General features: G+C 43.0%; 1 protein-coding gene across 1 annotated transcript in view; it reads left to right on the forward strand.

Annotated features, from left to right (window-relative positions):
* The first annotated feature begins 8,215 nt into the window (after positions 1-8,215).
* The window catches only part of CFAP58 (cilia and flagella associated protein 58), a 111,692-nt gene continuing 99,643 nt past the window's right edge, over positions 8,216-20,264 (forward strand). The window contains exons 1-5 of the mRNA XM_024734834.1: positions 8,216-8,377; positions 14,034-14,315; positions 16,356-16,504; positions 18,873-19,029; positions 19,952-20,146. Of these exons, the coding sequence (XP_024590602.1) occupies positions 8,216-8,377; positions 14,034-14,315; positions 16,356-16,504; positions 18,873-19,029; positions 19,952-20,146 (945 nt within the window). The remainder of the gene's footprint in view (positions 8,378-14,033; positions 14,316-16,355; positions 16,505-18,872; positions 19,030-19,951; positions 20,147-20,264) is intronic.

The following is a 20,264-nucleotide window of genomic DNA, read 5'->3' on the forward strand; positions in this document are numbered from 1 at the left end:
GGGTAGAAAAGAGTTTATTCCTTTAAGATAGCAAAGAGTTTCACTTTACAGATGCTTATCTTCGCTGTTATGAGAAGCAAATCGTAATTTTTATTGAGTACCTACTGTGCACGCAACCCTGTGGGTAAAAATAAAAAGACTTGGTTCTTTGGCACTTGCATCAAAGATGGAAAGAGAAATGAGATACATGCATTTTATAGTAATACTTAATACTTCTGTTTGAGGACCTAGTGTATACTTGGAGATGATTTCATTTAACTACCTTAGAATCTTAAATGTTTGTGTTCCAATAGCTTTTAGCTAGTCACTAATCAATCTCAAGAGTAATTCCTGTGTGCCTGAGTGCACAAACTAATTGTATTTTTCCTTCTTTCCTCCCTCCCTCTCTTCCTTCCTTCCTTCTTTCTTTCCATTTTCCTTCCTCCCTTCCTTTACCAAACTTCCTGTTTTGAGTGTCTCTTATGGTTCAGCACCATAGATGTATTAAAGAAAAGAGTGGTCTTTCCAGTCTGGTGGGGGAGACATAGAAATAAACACACGATTATAATACAGTGCATTGGTAGAGGGATGCTCAGATTGTCTAGTAATACAGAGAAGGTGTGCCAAACAGGGGAAGACTTCCTGGAGGAGGTGACATTGAGTTGAGTCTTAAAAAAGCTCACTAGACAAAGGAGATATAGGATATTCCAGACAAGGCACCAGCATATGTAAAGACTAGAGGTATTTGACAATATGGTGTTTTCAGCAGATAGAATTCAACAGAAACAAGAGCATTGGCCCATCATCGAAAGGATCTGTGCTTTGATTTTTTGTGTGTGTGTGCCTACAATTCCCTCTCTTAACGTGACTATTAAAAATTCTATTTATTCACTTATTTACTTCTTCACTCATTTATTTAGTCAATTTATTTATTTGTTTGTTTATTTGTAGTAGGAACAGGTTGTGTGGATCTATTCAGTCTTTTTAACCAAGCTAACCAGTTAGTTGGTTGATTTGTAGGACATCAGACTGCAACCTTGGCCTGGCCTCTTGGGCAAGAAGCACCCACCGAATAAGCTAGCCTATCCAGTCATACCCAGAAGGAATCTGACCAACGGGGAGAGGTGCAGTTGCTGTTAAGCCAATAAAATTCAAGGCAGTTAAGACGACTGGGTTGTGACACTGTCTCCTTCTAGTAAGATCGATCGCCTGCAGTGGCAGATTGCCTGCTTCCACATCATGCCTGACCTTTCAATCTGCCTAATAAATCTGCCCGAGCTTTGTTGCCTCCTCTGGTATCAAGAGGGGAGTTTGTATGGAGACCCTTTGGGAATCGATGTCAAATGCTCAGCAAATGTTCTGCTAAGTTAGGTCTGCAGCAGGCTGGAAAAGGAGCAGATTAAAGGAATAAAATATGGCCCAAACAGTTTTGGAGAGCACTAGGCAGCTGGGACTTCGTTCTGTCATTTAAGGTGAGCATGGGGTCGGCTGATGAATGATAACAATTTTCGGCAGCACGTGGTCTTTTAACCTTCCCGACAGCCTGTAGGAGAAGTGTTAGCTATGATGACTGGAGCAGCGTTTCCCATGTTGTTTTGGGGTCCCAAATGCAGTGTTTAGATTTCATGGATACTAAATCCAATGATATCACAATGCCTATGCAAACAGGACCTGTGTTTGTCTTATTTTGTCTTTGGTTTTTTTTTTTTTTGCGGGGTGGGCGTGGGGGGGATAAAGAGTGCAAACTTGCTGCTTAAACAAATACGGTGAATTTGTTAGGAGGATGCAAAATATCTGGCAGAACCCAAGAGAGCAGGTGTTACTGGACCCGCTCAGGGACTGCAACCAGGATGTGAAGAGGCATCAACAACCAAGGGAGCCCCTCCCCCAACCCTCCCTTCCTCTCTTGAGCCTGTGGATTCCCCTCCTTGTTCATTTATCTGACTCCCCCCAAATTCCTTCTAGAACCTCTCTGATCCATTAGAGGCATAGGTTTCTTTTAGGGCACAGTTGTTTTGCATTGCAGGCTGGAATTTCCATGTAGAGCCGCATGTCAGCGTTTCTGCTTTTCTGGAGTTTCACTTCACAGCCTCACTGGATGCTGTTGAAGAGGTGAGCACTGTGTACAGAAAATGCTGTTTTTATTACTGAGTCACAGCACATAGCTTATAAGTCCTAAGGAAGCTAAAAAAGAGGCACTTATATCCAGGTTTAAACCAGGAGCTTTGCATATGTATTACAGATCATGATCATGTATTAAAGTTATCTGGCAGAACGAATGGGTGTGTCCTTGGCTCTCCCTGGTCCTTGAGTGTGTCGCTACTTCTCTGTCATTCTTCCAAAGGCTCCACCATTCACCCAGACCCTCATATCAACACGTGTCCACTGGTCCCTGATAGGGACCCCACCCTCCCTGTAGCAGGATTTTTGCATTCTTGCCTTGGTATCTGCCCAGTGCTGTTTCCCACACTTGAGATTCCTTCTCTTTTCTTCCATGTATCTAACTCATATATCATTTAAGGTCAAGTTCAAGACCCTTGTCTACCATGTACCTTTCCCTTCTAATACCATCCTTCACAGGTCTTCCTTATTTCAGAACTCGTTCAGTAGTCACTCACTTAATAGTTATGTACCGTAGAGGAGTGATGGTCGTTTGTATTAGTTTGCTGGGGCTGCCATAATAAAGAACCATAGACTGAGTAGCTTAAACAACAGACCTTTATTTGCTTACAGCTCTGGAGGCTGGACATCCCAGAGCAAGGTGTCGGAGGGTTTGGTTTCTCCTCTCCGCTTGGCTTGCAGATGGCCTTCTTCTCCCTGTGTCTTTCATCTGTGTGCCCACATCTCTGGTATCTCTTCGTGTGTCCAAATTTCCTTTTCTTATAAGAACAGGAGTCAGATTTGGATTAGGGCCCACCCTAATGGCCTCATTTGTACTTATTTACCTCTTTAAAGGCCTTATTTCCAAATACAGTCACATTCTGAGGTACTGAGGGTTCGGGCTTCAACGTAAGAATTTTAGGAGGACCCAGTTCAGCCTGTAACACCAGTGGAGACAGGGCTGAACTAGAGAAAAAGTGATCCTTGTTCTCTTGTTGTTTGGCAGGCTGGTAGAAAAGATGAAACTGAGCAGGATGCTATGGGGCCCTCCTGGGTACAAAAGCCTTTCCTGTCTCCTGTTTCTTATTTGTAGGAAAAAGGCTTCAGCCTCCTAGACCTTCCCTGAGTTCCAAAGGGCAGATTCAAACAGTTACTAAGTAGGGGATGGAGGGAATGCAGAAACAAAGAAGAAGCAATAATGTATATCCCAACAAAGGATGTACATAACAATGTATCTCTGAGTTCTTCTATATGAACTAGGGCCTCCACCCAGGTGGAGGCTGGTAACTTCTAGCTGAACATAAGCAGGAGGCACCCAGACTGGTTGGAACCTGAAGGCTGATGACTGAGATCCCAGGAACACCACCTTTGTTACCTCACCACCAACCAATCAGAAGATGGTCACACCCTGTAGCCCACACCCCAAGCTTTGCCTATACTTTTCCTCCCTCCCCCCCCCCCCCCCCATAAGCTGGCTGTTCTCTTTGCTGGACCCTTGCAATAAACCTTTCTCTACTCCAAACTCCGACGTTTCAGTTTGTTTGGCTTCACTGTGCATCGGGCACACAAACTTGGGTTCGACAACAAGGACAGATATGAAACCACCATTTCCGTGAATACATAATTAATTACCATGTGGGATGATCCAAGAAGCAGAATTCGTGGTACTTGAAAAGGTAGTCTGGTGTTCGGGGCAGGTCAGGAAGGTCCCCTGAGGAAGTGAGATCTGAAGGATGGATGGATGGGAGTTAGTCAGGTGAAGAGGGAGGGTCGAGTATTCCAGACAGAGAGATGAGCCTTTGTGAATGCCAAGCAGCAGGGAAGAACATGACATATACAAGGAATTGAAAGAAGCCCTTGTGGCAAGGAGTGAGTGGTGGGAGAAGGCACCAGAAGGCTAACGGGGCCAGATTACACAAGATACTATGTCTTAACATCCTCGTTTCAGTGCTCAGGCATCCTGCCTCGGACTGTTTCAAATGTGTTTGCGTGTGGAGGAGGGGTGGCAAGTATCTTTTGCTTCTCTTTATGACCCTTTAGTGGGGAGAGCCTTTTGACTCTGATGCCAAAAGCTCAGCTCCTCTGTACCACCAGCGCAGAATCAAATCTTGGAGACAGAGTTTTGGGTGAAGTAGAAAAGGAGAGCTATATTACTTTGCCAGGCAAGGGGAGACACAGCGGGTTCCTGCCTCGAAAAACTGTATGTCCCAACCCAGGAGGATTTGATGAGGAGTTTTATGACAATACTTCCCAAGGGTGGGGTTGCTGACAAGATGAGGGTGTGTGCAGGGTCTCAGGTGGTCTCCTAATCTTGATGAGCTTTTTTGGTCCCTTTAATCTGGCCACAGGTGGTTTCCTGGCTGCTTCTCCCTGGATTAGCAACTGTTCAACTCTGCCCTTTGGAACTCAGGGAAGGTCATGGAGGCTAGAGTCTTGCCTACTAGAAATGGGGGACAAAAAGGCCTCCGTGCCCGGGAGCCCCACAGGGCCCCGATCGGTTTCAAATCCTTTATGGTCTCCACAGCGTGCAGGAGAGGGCTGGGCATATAGTAGGTGCTCAGTAAATAAATTAAGTGGGTGTAATGAGAAATGAGATAGAAGCACTCTTGTTTGTGGAAATAGGGGCTGACCCAATCTGGAGAGTGTTTCTCCCAAAGGCTCTAGAAGGTGAGGACTTTTGGTAGTATGATGCCACCTAGTGCTCCTTTTCATTACAACAACAAAGGGGAGCAGGGTGATGGGCAGTCTTCTTCCATAATCTAGAAAACTGGAAATGAAGCATTTTCTTGCATCAGCATAAACTAATTTTTCCAGGCGCCCATCCTCTCATTCACTCATCAAGCCTTGTTGATGTCCACATGCATCTCTTTCCTGTGAGTCGAACATGTCACGTTCCTTTCTACCTCCAATGGTTCCCTGATTTCCCATGTTCCGTCTTTCTGTCCCCACATCATAAGTAATACTCTCAGGAATCAGAGGCTAGATTCCCTGAGCCACCCGTAGTGCTTGCTGTCAAGAGGGCCTGTTGTAAATAATACTATCACATCATGTTAGAATTAATTGTAGATTTTCCTGTCTCTCTTTTCCCCAAAGCCAGATTGTGAACGCAAAGGGGAGTGACTCTGCTTTAGTCACCTTTGTGGTTCCTGTGGCCAACCTTGTGCCTGCTAAAGTGTTTTCTGGGCTGAACTGCTGTCACCCTGGCAGTCATCCACTTGTGAAACGTCCCTTAGGAAATGGGGAGACACACAGCCCCGCAGTTGACACCAGTAGAAGATATGCGTGGCCAGGGCCCTCTAGGTCTTTCTTTATGGCCATGTACCTTCAGGAGTGTTATGGAGTCTCTCTGGATCATGGTGGTCCCGCAAGCTGGTCCCGGTGTATAATCAAATTTTCTGTAAACACACAAAGCAGCCTGAGTCGTGTTTCCTGCTCCATCTTCACCTCGTTTCTATTAGCTTGGCTTAAAGTTTGGTTCAACCTGCTTCTCCAGCTTCATCTGCCATCTCGTTCACCATTTTCCTGCACATTATGCCTCAGTCATATTTTTGTTCTGTTTGTCCCAGATATACAGTCTCTGTTCATGAATGAGATATTGTACAAATGTTAATTTTCCCCAAATTAATTCATAAATTCAATGAAGTTCCAATTAATATTTCTCATGAGGAACCTGGAAAACATCCTGAAAATTATATGGGATAATAAAGATTTATGAAGAGCCAATGCAATTTTGACAGCGCAGGGATGAGAGTTCTGCCCTTTAACCACGATGACAGACTACAAAACCATAGTAATAAAACCCTGTGGAACTGGCACAGGACTAAACCAGAGAGCTCGGAACAGATCCGTTTATATTTGGGAACAGAGATGTTGAAAAATGGGCTCACTCCATTGAGAAAAATAAAATTGGATCCTTATCTCACACCACATACAAAGGTGAACTCCAGAAGGATTACAGAACCAAATGTGAAAATGTACAATTATTAAGCTAACAGAAGAAAATGATAGAGAATACCTTTATGACCTTGGGGTTGAGAGGAACTTAATAAATTATACTAAAAATGCATAAAAAGATGAAGGGCTATAAAATTAAAGATTATTGTTCTACAAAGGACATCACAAGCAACGTGTCCAGTCTTTGAAAGATTAATATCTAGACTTTACAAAGACCTTTTGCAAACTAAAAAGAAAAAGAGCAATAGAGAAATAGACAAAGGCTATAAATAGACAATTCACAGAAGGGGACCGCAAGTGTCTTATGAATGTATGAAGAAATGCTCAATTTCACTCATAGTCGGAGAAATGCAAATTAAAACAAAAATGTGTTGACACGACTTCCATGATACTGACAGAAATTTAAAAATTGGCTAATCAGATGAGTCAGTATTTGTAGGGCACTGAGAACAGTATCTGGCTCTTAGTAAATACTACCTGACTGTTTATGAATACATAAACTACCACATGCTGGCAAGGATGGGAGTCGGGGACAGAAACCCTTATACTACATGCTGGAGCGTGGTGCAGTGCAGCAGTTCTGGTGTGCCATCTGGCAGTACTTGGTGAAGTCAAGTACCCAGGGCTTCCACCAGGCTACTAGGTAACTTTATGTTATGGGAAAATACCGTCCACCACAGTGTGAATTTGAAGAATGCATACCCTCTGGATGGTCACAGCCTGTAGGTTCATGGCTTGACTAAGGGACAAAGCTTTTGTGGGAACGAAAGGACATGTCTTCCTCCAGCAGGGCACATGACATGGGCAAGGGGGTAGGGTCTGTTTTTCTGCCCGCACTGGCCCTCTGGCTGGATGTCATTGTGCAGGACAAGTTGAATTTGATGGCCCTGTGCATCCCCTATGGTTTTAACAATTTGACTCATAGGCATATAGTTCAGAGGAGTTTGTACACAGGCCCATGAAGGACCACTGCCAAGGATGACCATGGCTGCATTGTTTGTGGTATTGGAGAGGTGGAGTCAGCCTTGGTATCCAGCACTTGGAGGCTGGAAGTAAAAGGTGTGGATGTCTGACACGGAAAGCTATGCAGCAATAATTAGCTGGGATTACTGGGATTACAACTGAAACAGGGGTAGAGCCTTAAAAAGAATGTTGAGTGAAAACAGTAGAAAACAAGATGATCCCTAAAGTCCAATACCATTACTACAATTTTTAAAAATGCACTTATGGAAAATGCTATATATTTTTCAAAAATATATATCCAAGCACAGTAGCATGAATTCCTATGGGGGCTGAGGATGAAGCATGGGAGTAGGGGTGAGGAAAATGAGAAAAAAGAATACCAGGGAGGCATCTTTAAAGAGTTTAACTACTCCAACTCTGCACCTGAAGTCTAAACGGGGTGGAGGAGGAGGGAGAGGGAGAAGGAAAGGGAGGAGAAAGGGTCTTTAGACATGACCCCCAGATACAGGCAGATTTTCACGATGTGGCTCCACATACGTTGTTTTTCCAGGGTACCTCGACCTCTGCACCCTATTTTCCTAAGCACTAGTGGCTGAACCCTTTGGGGGCAGGGTCTGTGTTTTCTCTACCTTAGTTTTCCCCGTGTCCTGCATACAGTAGCTGCGTCGTAAGGGTTGGAATTGACTCGAACTGGGATTATTTCCTGTTCCCGTGGCCGAGTCATTTAGTGACAGAGGGCAGAGGGAGGCTGCCAGTCTTTCCTTCCTCCAGAACCCTCTGATCCACAACTCCTTCTAATCGTCAGTCCTTGGAACTCCGTTATCTGCTTCCGGGTCGTGCCTTGCCTCTCCTTTCTCGGGTGTTTCTAACTTCTGCGCACACCCTGGGACTCCTCCCAGCGGCCCAGAGGCACCGCCCCTCATCTCCCTGGCCCCACCCTTTACGGGATATTTGCGCGCGACTCTGAGGAACACCGCCCAGGCGCCGGCCTCGGAGGCTCCACCCCTTTCGAACATTCGCTAGTGCCTCCAGAGGGCGTGGCGGTTGCTCGGAGACCGGAGGACGCGCCGAACGGCGGGTTTCCGCCCCCTGCAGGGGATAGAAGTAACGTGGCGCCGTTTTAGACGCTGAGGGTGGTGCACAGCCCTTTCCTCAGAGTCCGGGCCAGCTTGCGCGATCTCCACAGCGGCTTCTGAGGCGAACCGCAGAGCGCGTCAGGATGGCCGAGGTCAGAAGTCAGCGCCCCTCTTTCTGTCGCGTCTCGTTCGACCCCTCCTCGTCGTCTCACTTCTACTATCCCTTGTCACATCCAGTGATTCCGAATATTCCCCCAGTCAACATCCTGTCCCCAGCCGCAGCCTCATCCCCCTCCCCCTTTCCTGTTGGCTCTGGCTCCATTATCTCTTGCCCCTCCTTCCATTGGGTGGAAACCGCCCCCTGCACACACACACCACCCTGTTAAACTGGCGCGGTGCTAAGTGCCGTAGGAAATTCATAAGTTTCCACACTCACACATGACAGGCCCCCACCCCTAGATTTTGAGCCATAAGGTGATATACCACAAGAGAGATACACACAGAAATATTGATGTCTAGCTGACTGGGAGGACCTGGAAGAAGGCTTCATAAGTACCCAGTGTCACTCCTGTTCACTGACCCTTGACCACCTGTCATACCACGATTCCCTATCATCTGATCGCCTGCTATGACACATCTTCATGAAGCTTTTCAGCCCATCGCCACTGCCCTGTGTTGTCACTGACCACTCTTTTACTATCTTAAGCCCTGCATTCACTTCCCCACTTTGTAGCGCACCCCAACTTGAGTCTCACTGATGAGAAGTTATTTCTGCAACCCTTTAGTGACCCCTTGCCTGTCCATTAGCACCCTCATTTACAACCTGGACAACCTCAGGCCCCTGTCATCACTTGCCAGTCACGGTCCTCATCCATTATGGCCCTAATGCAAATCCTTCATCACCCCATCAGAGTCCTTCCCCATATTATCTTTCACATGGTCAGTCCCAGACAAGATCAGCTACGCAGTTTGTGGGGCTCAAGGAAAGATGAAAATGCAGAGCCTCTTGTTAAAAAAATTATTAAGAATTTCAGCAGAGCATTAAACCAAGGGTAGGGCACTTCTGAGCAAAGAGCCCCGTGCAACTGAATAGTTCACACACCCATGAAGCCAGCTCTGGTGCCAACTTCTCTATGCCCCCACCCCTGTTCCAGTTCCTTCTCTGGTCTCCTCTATACCATTCACATCCCCTCATCATTCCATCTCCTCCACATCTAGTCCCCCCCTTGCAAACTCCATCTTCCTGTGGTCAACCACTCTCTCCTTTCCTTATCATACAATCCCTCTCATACTCTCCATCTTCCTCCCTCCCCAGGCTCCATCACTGGCATCTCTCTCTTGTGTCCATCCTGCAGCCACACTTCTTATTTCCGGTGCCCACACTCATTCATGTCTCTTTTCTTCCCATTTCCTCCTCCTGTTCCTTCTAGTTCTCCTTGAATTTTTCCATTGTTTCCTTTTGAGTATTTTCTCCTTTTCTCCCCCACTAGTCATCTTTGTGTATTTCATTCTTCTTCATTTTCCCTATGTAAGCCCCAGATACAAATACTATAAACTAGTTATTTCCCAGTCTCTCTTCCCTTTCACAATCTCCTGTCATTCCTTCATTTCTTTTATTTTTATTTTCAATTGACCTCAGCCAAGTTTTCCTCACTTCTGCTTTCATAAGTTGGCATTTCCACGCTGGTTTCATTTTTCACTGCAGCTCTCTTTTCCTTTTTCCTTTTCCTTCTCTTCACTAATTGGTACTCCCAGCACCTAGAACATTGCCTGGCTAATCGTAAACACTCAGTAGATAGGTATCGTATGAAGGCGCATCACAGTTCCTTTCTGATCAATTCATGTTGAAATCATGCTTCTGAATTAGATAGCATTATATGCTGTAATAGTGTAGATACCAACTGGTTATTGGTCACAGCTAAGAGATTATTTTTGCTTTGCTTTTAATAGCAGTATATTTTAAAATGGCAACATAAATCTCTTCTGTTCATAAAATTTCTTTAAAACTTTTCTTTCTTTGATATTTTTCCATTCCTGTGCTAAGTGCCAAGTGTACAGGGAAAACCTTTTCTGTGAACAAATCATTAGGCTAGTGATCAAGTGTTGACATTAATACCGTTTACAGGGATGGAACCTAGAACATTGCTGTGATAAATGTTTGTGTGTGTTCATGTTTAGCATCAACAAGGGGAAAGTACAGAGCAGCAGCACCGTTCCTTAATATGATTTTTCCTCCTTTGTGGAATCGCTGTATTGTGATCTTTGCGATAATCTGCTTTTTAGTCAGGAAGAAAACCTGTGTTGAGTTTAACGTTAGTACTAATGCTGTTATACAAAATGTTATATAGATATGCTTGTGACTCCACATCTGTTTTAAGATGTGGACTCTGTTTTGTTTACATATCATATTTAGAAGTGTAATCAAGAGTACAAGTGTTTTATTTTTTTAATAAATTTATTGTATTTATTTATTTTGGCTGCATTGGGTCTTTGTTACTGCACGCGGGCTTTCTCTAGTTGTGGCGAGCGTGACCTACTCTTCCTTGCGGTCCACGGGCTTCTTATTGCCGTGGCTTCTCTTGTTGCAGAGCATGGGCTCTAGGCACATGGGCTTCAGTAGCTGCAGCACGTGGGCTCAGTAGTTGTGGCTCTTGGGCTCTAGAGCGCAGGCTCAGTAGTTGTGGTACACGGGCTCAGCTGCTCTGCAGCATGTGGGATCTTCCCGGACCAGGGATTGAACCTGTGTCCTCTGCATTGGCACGCAGATTGTTAAGCTCTGCGCCACCAGGGAAGCCCCAGTACAAGTGTTTTTGAAAAGCAAGAATATGAAGACTTTCTCCATGTTGGGCAAGGCAGGCTTGTCAAAGCAGAAGGTAAACTAGACTACTTACCCAAAATCTTCAGGGTGAGTTTGAATTTTACTTTATTATTGGGATTAGAGATTGTCTCAGTTAATTTCTTTGATTAGCAGTAGAGGGTTTTTTTTGCTTTTTGTTTTTGTTTGTTTTAATTGATTTTTATTGGAGTATAGTTGCTTTACAATGTTGTGTTAGTTTTGGGTGTACAGCAAAGTGAGTCAGTTATACATATACATATATCCACTCTTTTTAGATTCTTTTCCCATATAGGCCATTACAGAGTATTGAGTAGAGTTCCCTGTGCTATACAGCAGGTCCTTATTAGTTATCTATTTTATATATAGTAGTGTGTTTATGTCAGTCCCAATCTCCCAATTTATCCCTCCCCACCCTCTTTCCCCTCTGGTAACCATAAGTTTGTTTTCTACATCTGTGACTCAATTTCTGTTTTGTAAATAGGTTCATTTGTACCATTTTTTTAGACTCCACATGTAAGTGCTATCATATGATATTTGTCTTTCTCTGTCTGGCTTAACTCAGTATGATAGCCTCCAGGTACCTCCATGTTGTTGCAAATGGCATTATTTCATTTTTTTTTATGGCTGAGTGGTATTCCATTGTATATATGTACCACATCTTGCTTATGCATTCCTCTGTTGATGGACATTTAGGTTGCGGAAGCATGTCCTGGCTATTGTAATTAGTGCTGCAGTGAACACTGGGGTGCATGTATCTTTTCAAATTCTTGTTTTCTTTGGATATATGCCCAGGAGTGGAATTGCTGGATCATACGGTAGCTCTATTTTTAGTTTTTTTAAGGAACCTCCATACTGTTCTCCATAGTGGCTGTATCAATTTACATTCCCACCAACATTGTTAGCAATAGAGTTTTTATGTTAAAGTCCTTTTCAGTGTAGAATATCAAAGCATAATGTCGCAAACATAAATAAGACCTTTCAAACCTTATCAGTTCTTTGCTCAAAAGGCTAAGTGATTACCTGTGGCTTCCAGAATAATTTTCTCTGTATTCCCTAGAATGTCATTTGAGGCCTCCAGTCTGTCCCTAACTCCCTGTCTAGTCTCCTTCCTTCTCCCTGTCATATTTCTTGTACTTTAAGCTAACTTGAGCTTCTTAACCAATCTCAAATCCTAGATACCTGCTTGTCCCTGAGCCTTCTGATCAAGCTTTGCCGCGGGACAGGAATGCCCTTTCTCTTTACATCTACCTGTGAAAACTCCAGTCTCCCTTTTGTGCCTGCTTAAATGCCACTTCCTTTATGAAATTTGCTTTAAATCTTGCTGCTGGGAGTAATTCCGTCTTCCTATAGGTTCTTGTAGAACTCTGAATCCATTTTATGGCAGGTATCAAATTCTATACTTCCATTTTCTGCCCACATACCGCATCAGCTCTTCATGTATATATTTCCTATGGGAAGGCCGTGTAGTCCTTACTTTGATATCTCCTCCAGCCTCCATCATTCCAACTTACATACAGCAGAGGTTCGATCAATATTTTCTGAGTAAATATATTAACCATACTCCTTCTTTTTTTATTATTATTGTGCTGTATGGAGTTTGAAGCAGGGTATCTGTAACATAGTGCCACAGACTGGATGGCTTAACAGCAGAAATTTATTATTTCACAGTTCTGAAGGCCACAAAGTCTGAAATCAGGGTGTCCGCAGAGCCATGCTCTGAGACTGAGTAAAATCTTTCCTTGCTTCTTCCTAGCTTTTGGTGGTAGCCAGCAACCCTTAACTTTCCTTGGCTTGCAGCTATACCAGCCTAATGTCTCCCTTCACTGGTCACATGGAGTTCTTGTGTGGGGGGTAGGGTGTGTCTGTATCCAAATGCCACACCCTTTTTTTTTTCACACCCTTTCTTAATTGAGTTATAATTGACATGTAACATTGTATTAGTTTTAGGTGTACGACATAATGATTTGATATATGTATACATTTCTCTTTTTCTTTTTCTTTTTTTTGGCTGCGCAGCATGTGGGATCTTAGTTCCCTGGCCAGGGATCGAACCTGTGCCCCCTGCATTGGGAGCTCGGAGTCTTAACCACTGGACCGCCAGGAGAGTTACATATATGTGTACATTTCGAAGTGATTACCACAATAAGTTTAGTTAACATCCATCACACCATATAGTTATAAATTTCCCCCCTTTTTATAAAGACACCAGTCACATGGTATTAGGACCCACCCTACTCCAGTATGACCTTAACTTAACTAATTGTATATGTAATGACTCTATTTCCAAATAAGGTCACATTCACAGTTACTGGGGGTTAGGACTTCAACATATCTTTCTAGGTGACACAGTTCAACCATAACACTAGGGAAATAAGAATTCATATATAACCATATAGTCCTGGGTTATCATCTAAGTCGTAGTCAGACTTGCTTGAATTACATCTGTATGTTTGGGCTTACATTTTAAATAACTTGCTGCCCAGCTAATCATGGAAAGCAAATGTGAAGGCCCATGACCATTGCCCAGGGGACATTTCAAAATTCCTGTGGAGATGACCTAGGCTAATTTTTTAAGGGGTAAAAATGATGGAATATTTTTAAAGAGAATATTCCATATTCTGGGTGGGTTCCACTGTAAGTGTGGTTTCATGGTATCCATATTATGTCTGACCTCAATATACCGTGGCTTCCATCTGCAGGCCTGGGGGCAGTAAGAAGCAGGCTTGGAATAATCATAATAGCTCTCGAAATTTATTGAGTACCTGCTGTTTGCCGGGCACTTGGCTAAGTGTTTAACATGAATTATCCCATTTAATCTAATCCTTAACACTATGTGGTAGAAAATATTACTATCCCAGTGCTATGTATACATATATACAGGTATCGGGATGAACAAGGAGTCTTCCCATCATATAGCTTTAAATCGTCTGCTTGTCAGTGGCTTTTATTTTGCTTGTACGAAGGTCTTTTATTCACGAATAATAAGTCAGTCCTGAATAGTGATGGGGTAAATATTTCAATCTTTGCTTGTATGGAGGTCTTTTATTCACGAATAATAAGTCATTCCTGAATAGTGATGGGGTAAATATTTCAATCTTCATTCCCGTCTTTGCCCTTTTGAACAGGAAAAGAGTGAAAAACTAGTGCTGGAGGAAACTGCGTATGAAGAAATAGAAAGGGATTTTCAGGAGGTTCTCAGCGAACTTACAGGGGACAAAGGTTTGGAGAGATTTAGGGTTGAATATGAGAAGCTTCATGCTGTCATGAAAAAGTCTTATGACAATGAAAAGCGTCTGATGGCCAAGTGCAGAGCGCTGAATGCAGAGATTGTGGTTAATTCTGCAAAGGTCGCCACTGCCCTGAAGCTCTCTCAGGATGATCAGACCACCATCGCATCCCTGAAGAAGGTCAGTGATCTTCTAGAAATGGAACCAATGGCGAGCTTTCATAAATGCATCCTGTACTTAAAACATCATCCTTTCATTATACTGGCAGCTCTAGGCTGGTAGTAAAAGAGTTATTAAGTAAAAATTTACATGATTTATATATTCATTAAGCCTAGGGAATAATGTTAATTTTCAAAGAACTTAATTAGCTTGAGTGAATTTCACAATGCAGAAAATAAGGTAGAACCTTACTGGCTTGGTTTCTAAGAAATACTGTGTTCACAAAAACAATTGGCCATAAGTAAGTATAGTATTAGGAATATCAGTATGTCTTGTTTGACCCAAGATAAGTAATTAAATATCTTATGATGATAGCTTGTAAAAGATCTTTTCATGTTTCTACGTTTTCCAATGTTTTAGGAGAGGTTACCTTGAGAATTTCCAGATGGTAGTTTTCATGATCTTTCCTCTTATCGCCCCTTTGCTTCTGCCTTGATCGTCCCATTTCCTCATAATGCGAGAACAGGGATTCGGTCTGGGAGGGATATTGAGGAAGTATGGCTTTTATTTACACTTTATTTTTTCATCCTCAAGTGTGTTGTTGCATTATTTTGAAGGTAAAACACAAATGTTCCTTGTAGATTGCAGGGTGTTAAGAGGTTAAGATATTTTAATTTATAATTGAAACCCTAGTGCTGAGAAATAATTTTTAAAGATAATTCCCTTGATATCCTGCAATTAAACATATCCCAATTCTAATGAAGTTCCAAGACTAGTGCAAAATGTAACTTACCTGTTTTCTTAGGAACCACTATTTTTAGTGTCTTTTTCTCTCTATTGTTATTTTCTTCTTCTCCTTGCAAAATACCAATATAAGAAGGCTTTAAATCGTGTTATGATGAGAAAAGACCCCACTTTTTATTGTAAATTAAAAAACTGGAAATAGAAGTCATGAATAGATTAAAATATAATTGGTGAATTTGCTTTGGACAAGATTTCATGTAACCATATTTCATTTAAATATCCTTCATTTGTTTTGCCAAAAATAGTACATATGGTTGCTACAGAAAAACATACCCCTTAAACTGACATTTTGTTTTGAATCACTAAATTATGTGCTGCAGTTACCCAAGAATCATCTCTCTCTCTCTCTAATGTAATAGCATGAATTTATTTAATTAAATAATTTCTTCCACTCATTTTATTCCTTGTCAACATAAAATAATATTTTCACCTTAAGCATATAGATTCTTACCTGTATAAAAGGACTCACATTGCACTTGATGAAATTTTGCAAGAAAATTAAGTGGCAGGGCAAAACTCAAGGCTGTTGCAACATTTACTGTCCTTCGTCCGTGTACTCGAATGGCTGTAATTCACTTTTAAGTATTTCTGTTAATATTCCACTTTGTATTCAGAATAGTTTTGTTTTTCCCCTATAAGCATTTGATGAGAAGGCCTGGGCTTGGGTTTCTGGAAATGGGAATTATCAAGGCTGTTGTGTACAATTAGGTGACAGCCAAGACCTCATTTCTATGGATGGCTCTAAAGTTCACCTTGCCATCCAGGAGCTCACTTGGGGCCTGAGGGCAAAATATATTTTTAATATGGAACCTATCAAGAACTTCAAATTTAGGACTTGGATCTAAGACCATTCCTTATGAGATAAAGCTTTTTTTTTTTCCTATAAAATATCTGGACTTGGAAAGCACATACGCTTTCATTTTCGATTTTGTAAACCTATCTTAACATCTTTACTAGAAATAATACCATTAGTTATAGCAGCCCCTGTAGTATGTGAGCCCTGTGGCCACATTTACCTACACAAGAGAAAATAGCCTTTGCCAGTATCCCCTTTAAAACTGCTTTTCAGTATTGACTAACTCATGTTGAACAATGCAGTAAATCGGTATACATTTAATATATAGTGTATAACATGTAATCTTCTTTCCCCATAAATAGCTTCTATAACGTAGTTGTTTTATTATTCTATTTATTCAATTTAGCTTGCATCTGGAACCTAGTTTGGTTTTTCTCACTGATATCCCATGACCCACCTAGGAAATTGAAAAGGCTTGGAAGATGGTGGACTCAGCCTATGACAAAGAGCAGAAGGCAAAGGAGACGATTCTTGCCCTGAAAGAGGAAATAGTGAACCTAAGCAAACTAGTCGAGCAAGGGTCTGGACTCCCCATGGACCAGGATAGCAAGTAGGTCATAGCCATCTTGATTCATGTTGAACTTGCTTTTGCAGAGGCCTCCTTCTTCAACAGACAGCCTGGGGCTTGCCGGTACCATCTTGAATGTTCTTTGTGAATACAAGACTCTACTTTGTTGGGTTCCCAGAGACAGGTTTCTATCTATTGCCATTTTTTTCTTTTTAATACTCCGTTTCTCCATGCCCAAGAGCTTCTAATTCATGGTTATATCAAACTTCTGGCTCTATAAAATCAGTGCTACAGTTTTAAAATGAGTAAAGATTTTAACTTTATTTCTCTCAAACTTGTGTGGAATGGCTGACTTTCTACCCAGATTCCCAGCCCCTCCCATACACCCCCTGCCCCATGATTAGCCATATCACTATCCTTCCTACCACCTCAGATTCTAGGCCAGAAAACAGTTGCCTCTTCACACTTGTTACTCCTTCATCCCTTAACGTTTCGTCTGGTTGACTCAGTCTTCTAAACATCACTTCATTCTTCCCCTCCTCCTATCAGCAGCAGCTCCCCTGTTCTCTGCTGGATTTGGCAGTAGACTCCTGATTGTTCTCCCTGCCTTTGAGGAGACATCTCCCCTCTTTACCATCTTCCATACCAGACTTATTCTTCTAAAACATGTAGCTACATGCTTCCATCTCCAGCATATGCACCTTCGACAGCCACCCATTTCCTAAGGATAAAGCCCAAAGTCTTGCACATGTCTTGCAGAGCCCTTTGTAGATCTGCCCCCGTCAGCCTTGCTAGACTCACGTCCAGCAGCACCACACTTGCTCCTGCCTCCATGTCTTTGGACATACTGTTTTCTACGCCGGGGATCCTTTTTCTTCCCTTCTCGACTCAGTAAACAACTATTCATCCTTCAAGACCTATCTTAAACACCATCTTAACTTTATCACCGTCAGCATCTCTGTTCCAACCTCCTCCCAAACCTCAGACCCAGTGACCAGGCAGAAGAGTCATTGTGTTCCCTGTTTCCACAGGACCCAACATCTCCCTCAAGTATGGTACTGAAATTATTTGAGTTTCTCTGCCCATTAAGCTGTAAGCTCCTTGAGGGAAGACATCTATCTTTACCTTTCCTCCAGGAATCTAGCACTCTGTAGGGCATGCAAAACCTTGCATTAATTAATGAGCCAGGAAGGAGCATACACTTCCTTAGGCATCCTTAGCTAAATCTACCTGCTGTCTAGGTTTCTTATACTTTCTAGATACGTTTATCGAATGTTGAATAGGTAAAATAAACAGTAGATGTGGTGTTCATAATAATGGACTCTATTTTCTTATTAAAGAAGTCGTGCACGATCAGAGCAGCTACTGAAGAACAACTGTTGAAGAGCATCGTGAGGGAACTGATTTGGTTACGAGGAGTTTTCATGAAAATCAGAACATGATGAGGAGAACTGATGAAACCATCCAACTCAGAGTTTTATCTTCAGCAGTGCGCTTAGGTGTAGCTGTCTATCTTTACAGTAACCTTAGAATTTAAGGTCTTGTTTATGGAGAAGAGTTTGCGGTTTTGAAAGTTCTTAATTAAACAATTATATCAAAATAGTTGGTCAATACATATTATCGAATTACTGTGTTTCCCACAGTCATTTGATGTCTGTCAGCTGCAAGTGTCTCAAATGCAAGTTCTCTGCTTTCTCAGCTCTAAAGTAGCTGCCTTGTTCTAGATGAATTCTGCTGCGCAGGTCTTATCAGACATAGTTTTTCTACTTTCAGAATGAATACTACAGGGGTGTGGAAAGCAAGGAGTAGCAATCAGCCCCCCCAACTCTTCCACCCTAAATTTCACTCCTCAGAGATAACCAGTTATCAATTTGATGCCTATTTTTCTGGACTTCTATAAAAATGCCTAAAGTACACACACACACACACACACACACACACACAGACTGTAGTTGCTTAAAAATAAGAAAAGGGGTCATATTATGCATGTTATTATTGGAACATCCTCTTTTTCAGTTAAAAACTCAGAAACGGCTTCCCTGGTGGCGCAGTGGTTGGGAGTCCGCCTGCCGATGCAGGGGACGCGGGTTCGTGCCCCGGTCCGGGAAGATCCCACATGCCGTGGAGCGGCTGGGCCCATGAGCCATGGCCACTGAGCCTGCACGTCCGGAGCCTGTGCTCCACAACAGGAGAGGCCACAACAGTGAGAGGCCTGCGTACCGCAAAAAAACCACAAAAAAACCCTCAGAAACAGCTCCCACGTCAGGGCATAAAGATCTTTCTCTTTCACACCTGAATAGTGTTGATCCTTGACCATAAGTCTTTCCCATGAAAACGAGCTCAGAGGATGATAAGAAGGCTTCCTGAGCAGATGGCCATTTCGTCTGACGCCCGTGTTCTTCTTTTTTAGTATCCGAGATTTGCTGAAGTTCAAAGAAGAAGTGACAAAGGAGCGAGACAAACTCTTGTCAGAAGTGGTGAAATTACGAGAGGCCTTAGCTCAGACCACTGAACAGCAACAAGAAATGGAGCAGTCCAGGGAAGAGGCAGAGCAGACCATCAGTCAGGTCTGCTCTGACACGTAGAGCAAGACAAGGACCATTACCTTCCAGAAGGAGGTTTTGTCCTTCTCCAGGCTCCCTTCCGGTCTTGTTCCTTGCTCAGATTTATGACCCTCCCTCCCCCCCACCCCCCCTTGCCCCCGGCCTGGTCACCAAATGAAGCATCCATTGTTTTGCTTGTTTCTCTGGTTTGTTTTTGCAAGAGCAGTTTTACCTGAGTCATTCTCTGTCTGAGAAGTTACCAAGATAGGGCACTGCTTACATTTCTGGCCCAAGAAGGTGTCCCCTGTGACAGCCAGGATGCCCTGCATCTGGGGATGGTGAAAGCAGTTCCCCTGGCCTTTCTCCTGTGTAAGGAAGTCATCTAGCTGAATCCTTCTGAATACTTTTCTATAAAGCCAGAAGTCAAATAGATGGTATACAAGTGCAGGCTTGAGGAGAAAAACAGGAGACTCCTTTGATCATGAGATAGGAGAAGGACTTTTCATAGAATTTGGCTGTCATGATAAAACTGTAGTACTTTGTTTAGCAATATCCAGGACTCATGGAAAATACACTTTCATATTTAGGGTAGCTGGCTACATTTTATTTAGTTTCTGTTCATGGAGAGTTAGATGAATTCTTTCCATGTTTGACTTCCCTAGAATTCTGGACTTCCAGTATTTAACTGGATTTTATACCTTTCTTTGTGGATTTGTTCCCACCATCAGGGTGGCTGTTTGGTGCCAAGGCTCTGAAAAATAATACAGAATATTCTTGAAAAGTTTGAACATTGAAGTTCAAAGATGACTCTCCTACAGGAGAAATACTACTTCAGAGTCATTGCCCTGAAAATATCTGAGAGCGGGAGAGGTTCGGCTGGTTGAGACCCATCCTGAGGGGCTCATCTCCCGCACCCCAACCCCCATCGTCCTTTCCGTGCCTGTAGCTCCAACAAGAAATCCAGCAACATCAGAACGAAGCTTTGCGGGAGACTCGGAAGAAGGAAAAACTAGAGAAAGAGCTCAAGCAGATTCAGACGGACATGGACACCAGGCAGACAGAAATCAAGGCCCTGCAGGAGTACGTGCAGAAGAGCAAGGAGGAGCTTCAGAAGCTGGAGCAGCAGTTGAAGGAGCAGAAGGTGGGCTGGGCAGGGCTGCACCATGGGGCCTGGCCAGACAAGCATGGGGATTTTTGAATTTTCTTTGGAAAGCAGCAAACTCCCTTCACTGCAGATGTTGGTGGATGTTGGTGACACA

This window comes from Neophocaena asiaeorientalis, unplaced genomic scaffold (genome assembly GCF_003031525.2).
Source record: "Neophocaena asiaeorientalis asiaeorientalis breed wild unplaced genomic scaffold, Neophocaena_asiaeorientalis_V1.1 scaffold240, whole genome shotgun sequence".
Lineage (NCBI taxonomy): Eukaryota > Metazoa > Chordata > Mammalia > Artiodactyla > Phocoenidae > Neophocaena > Neophocaena asiaeorientalis.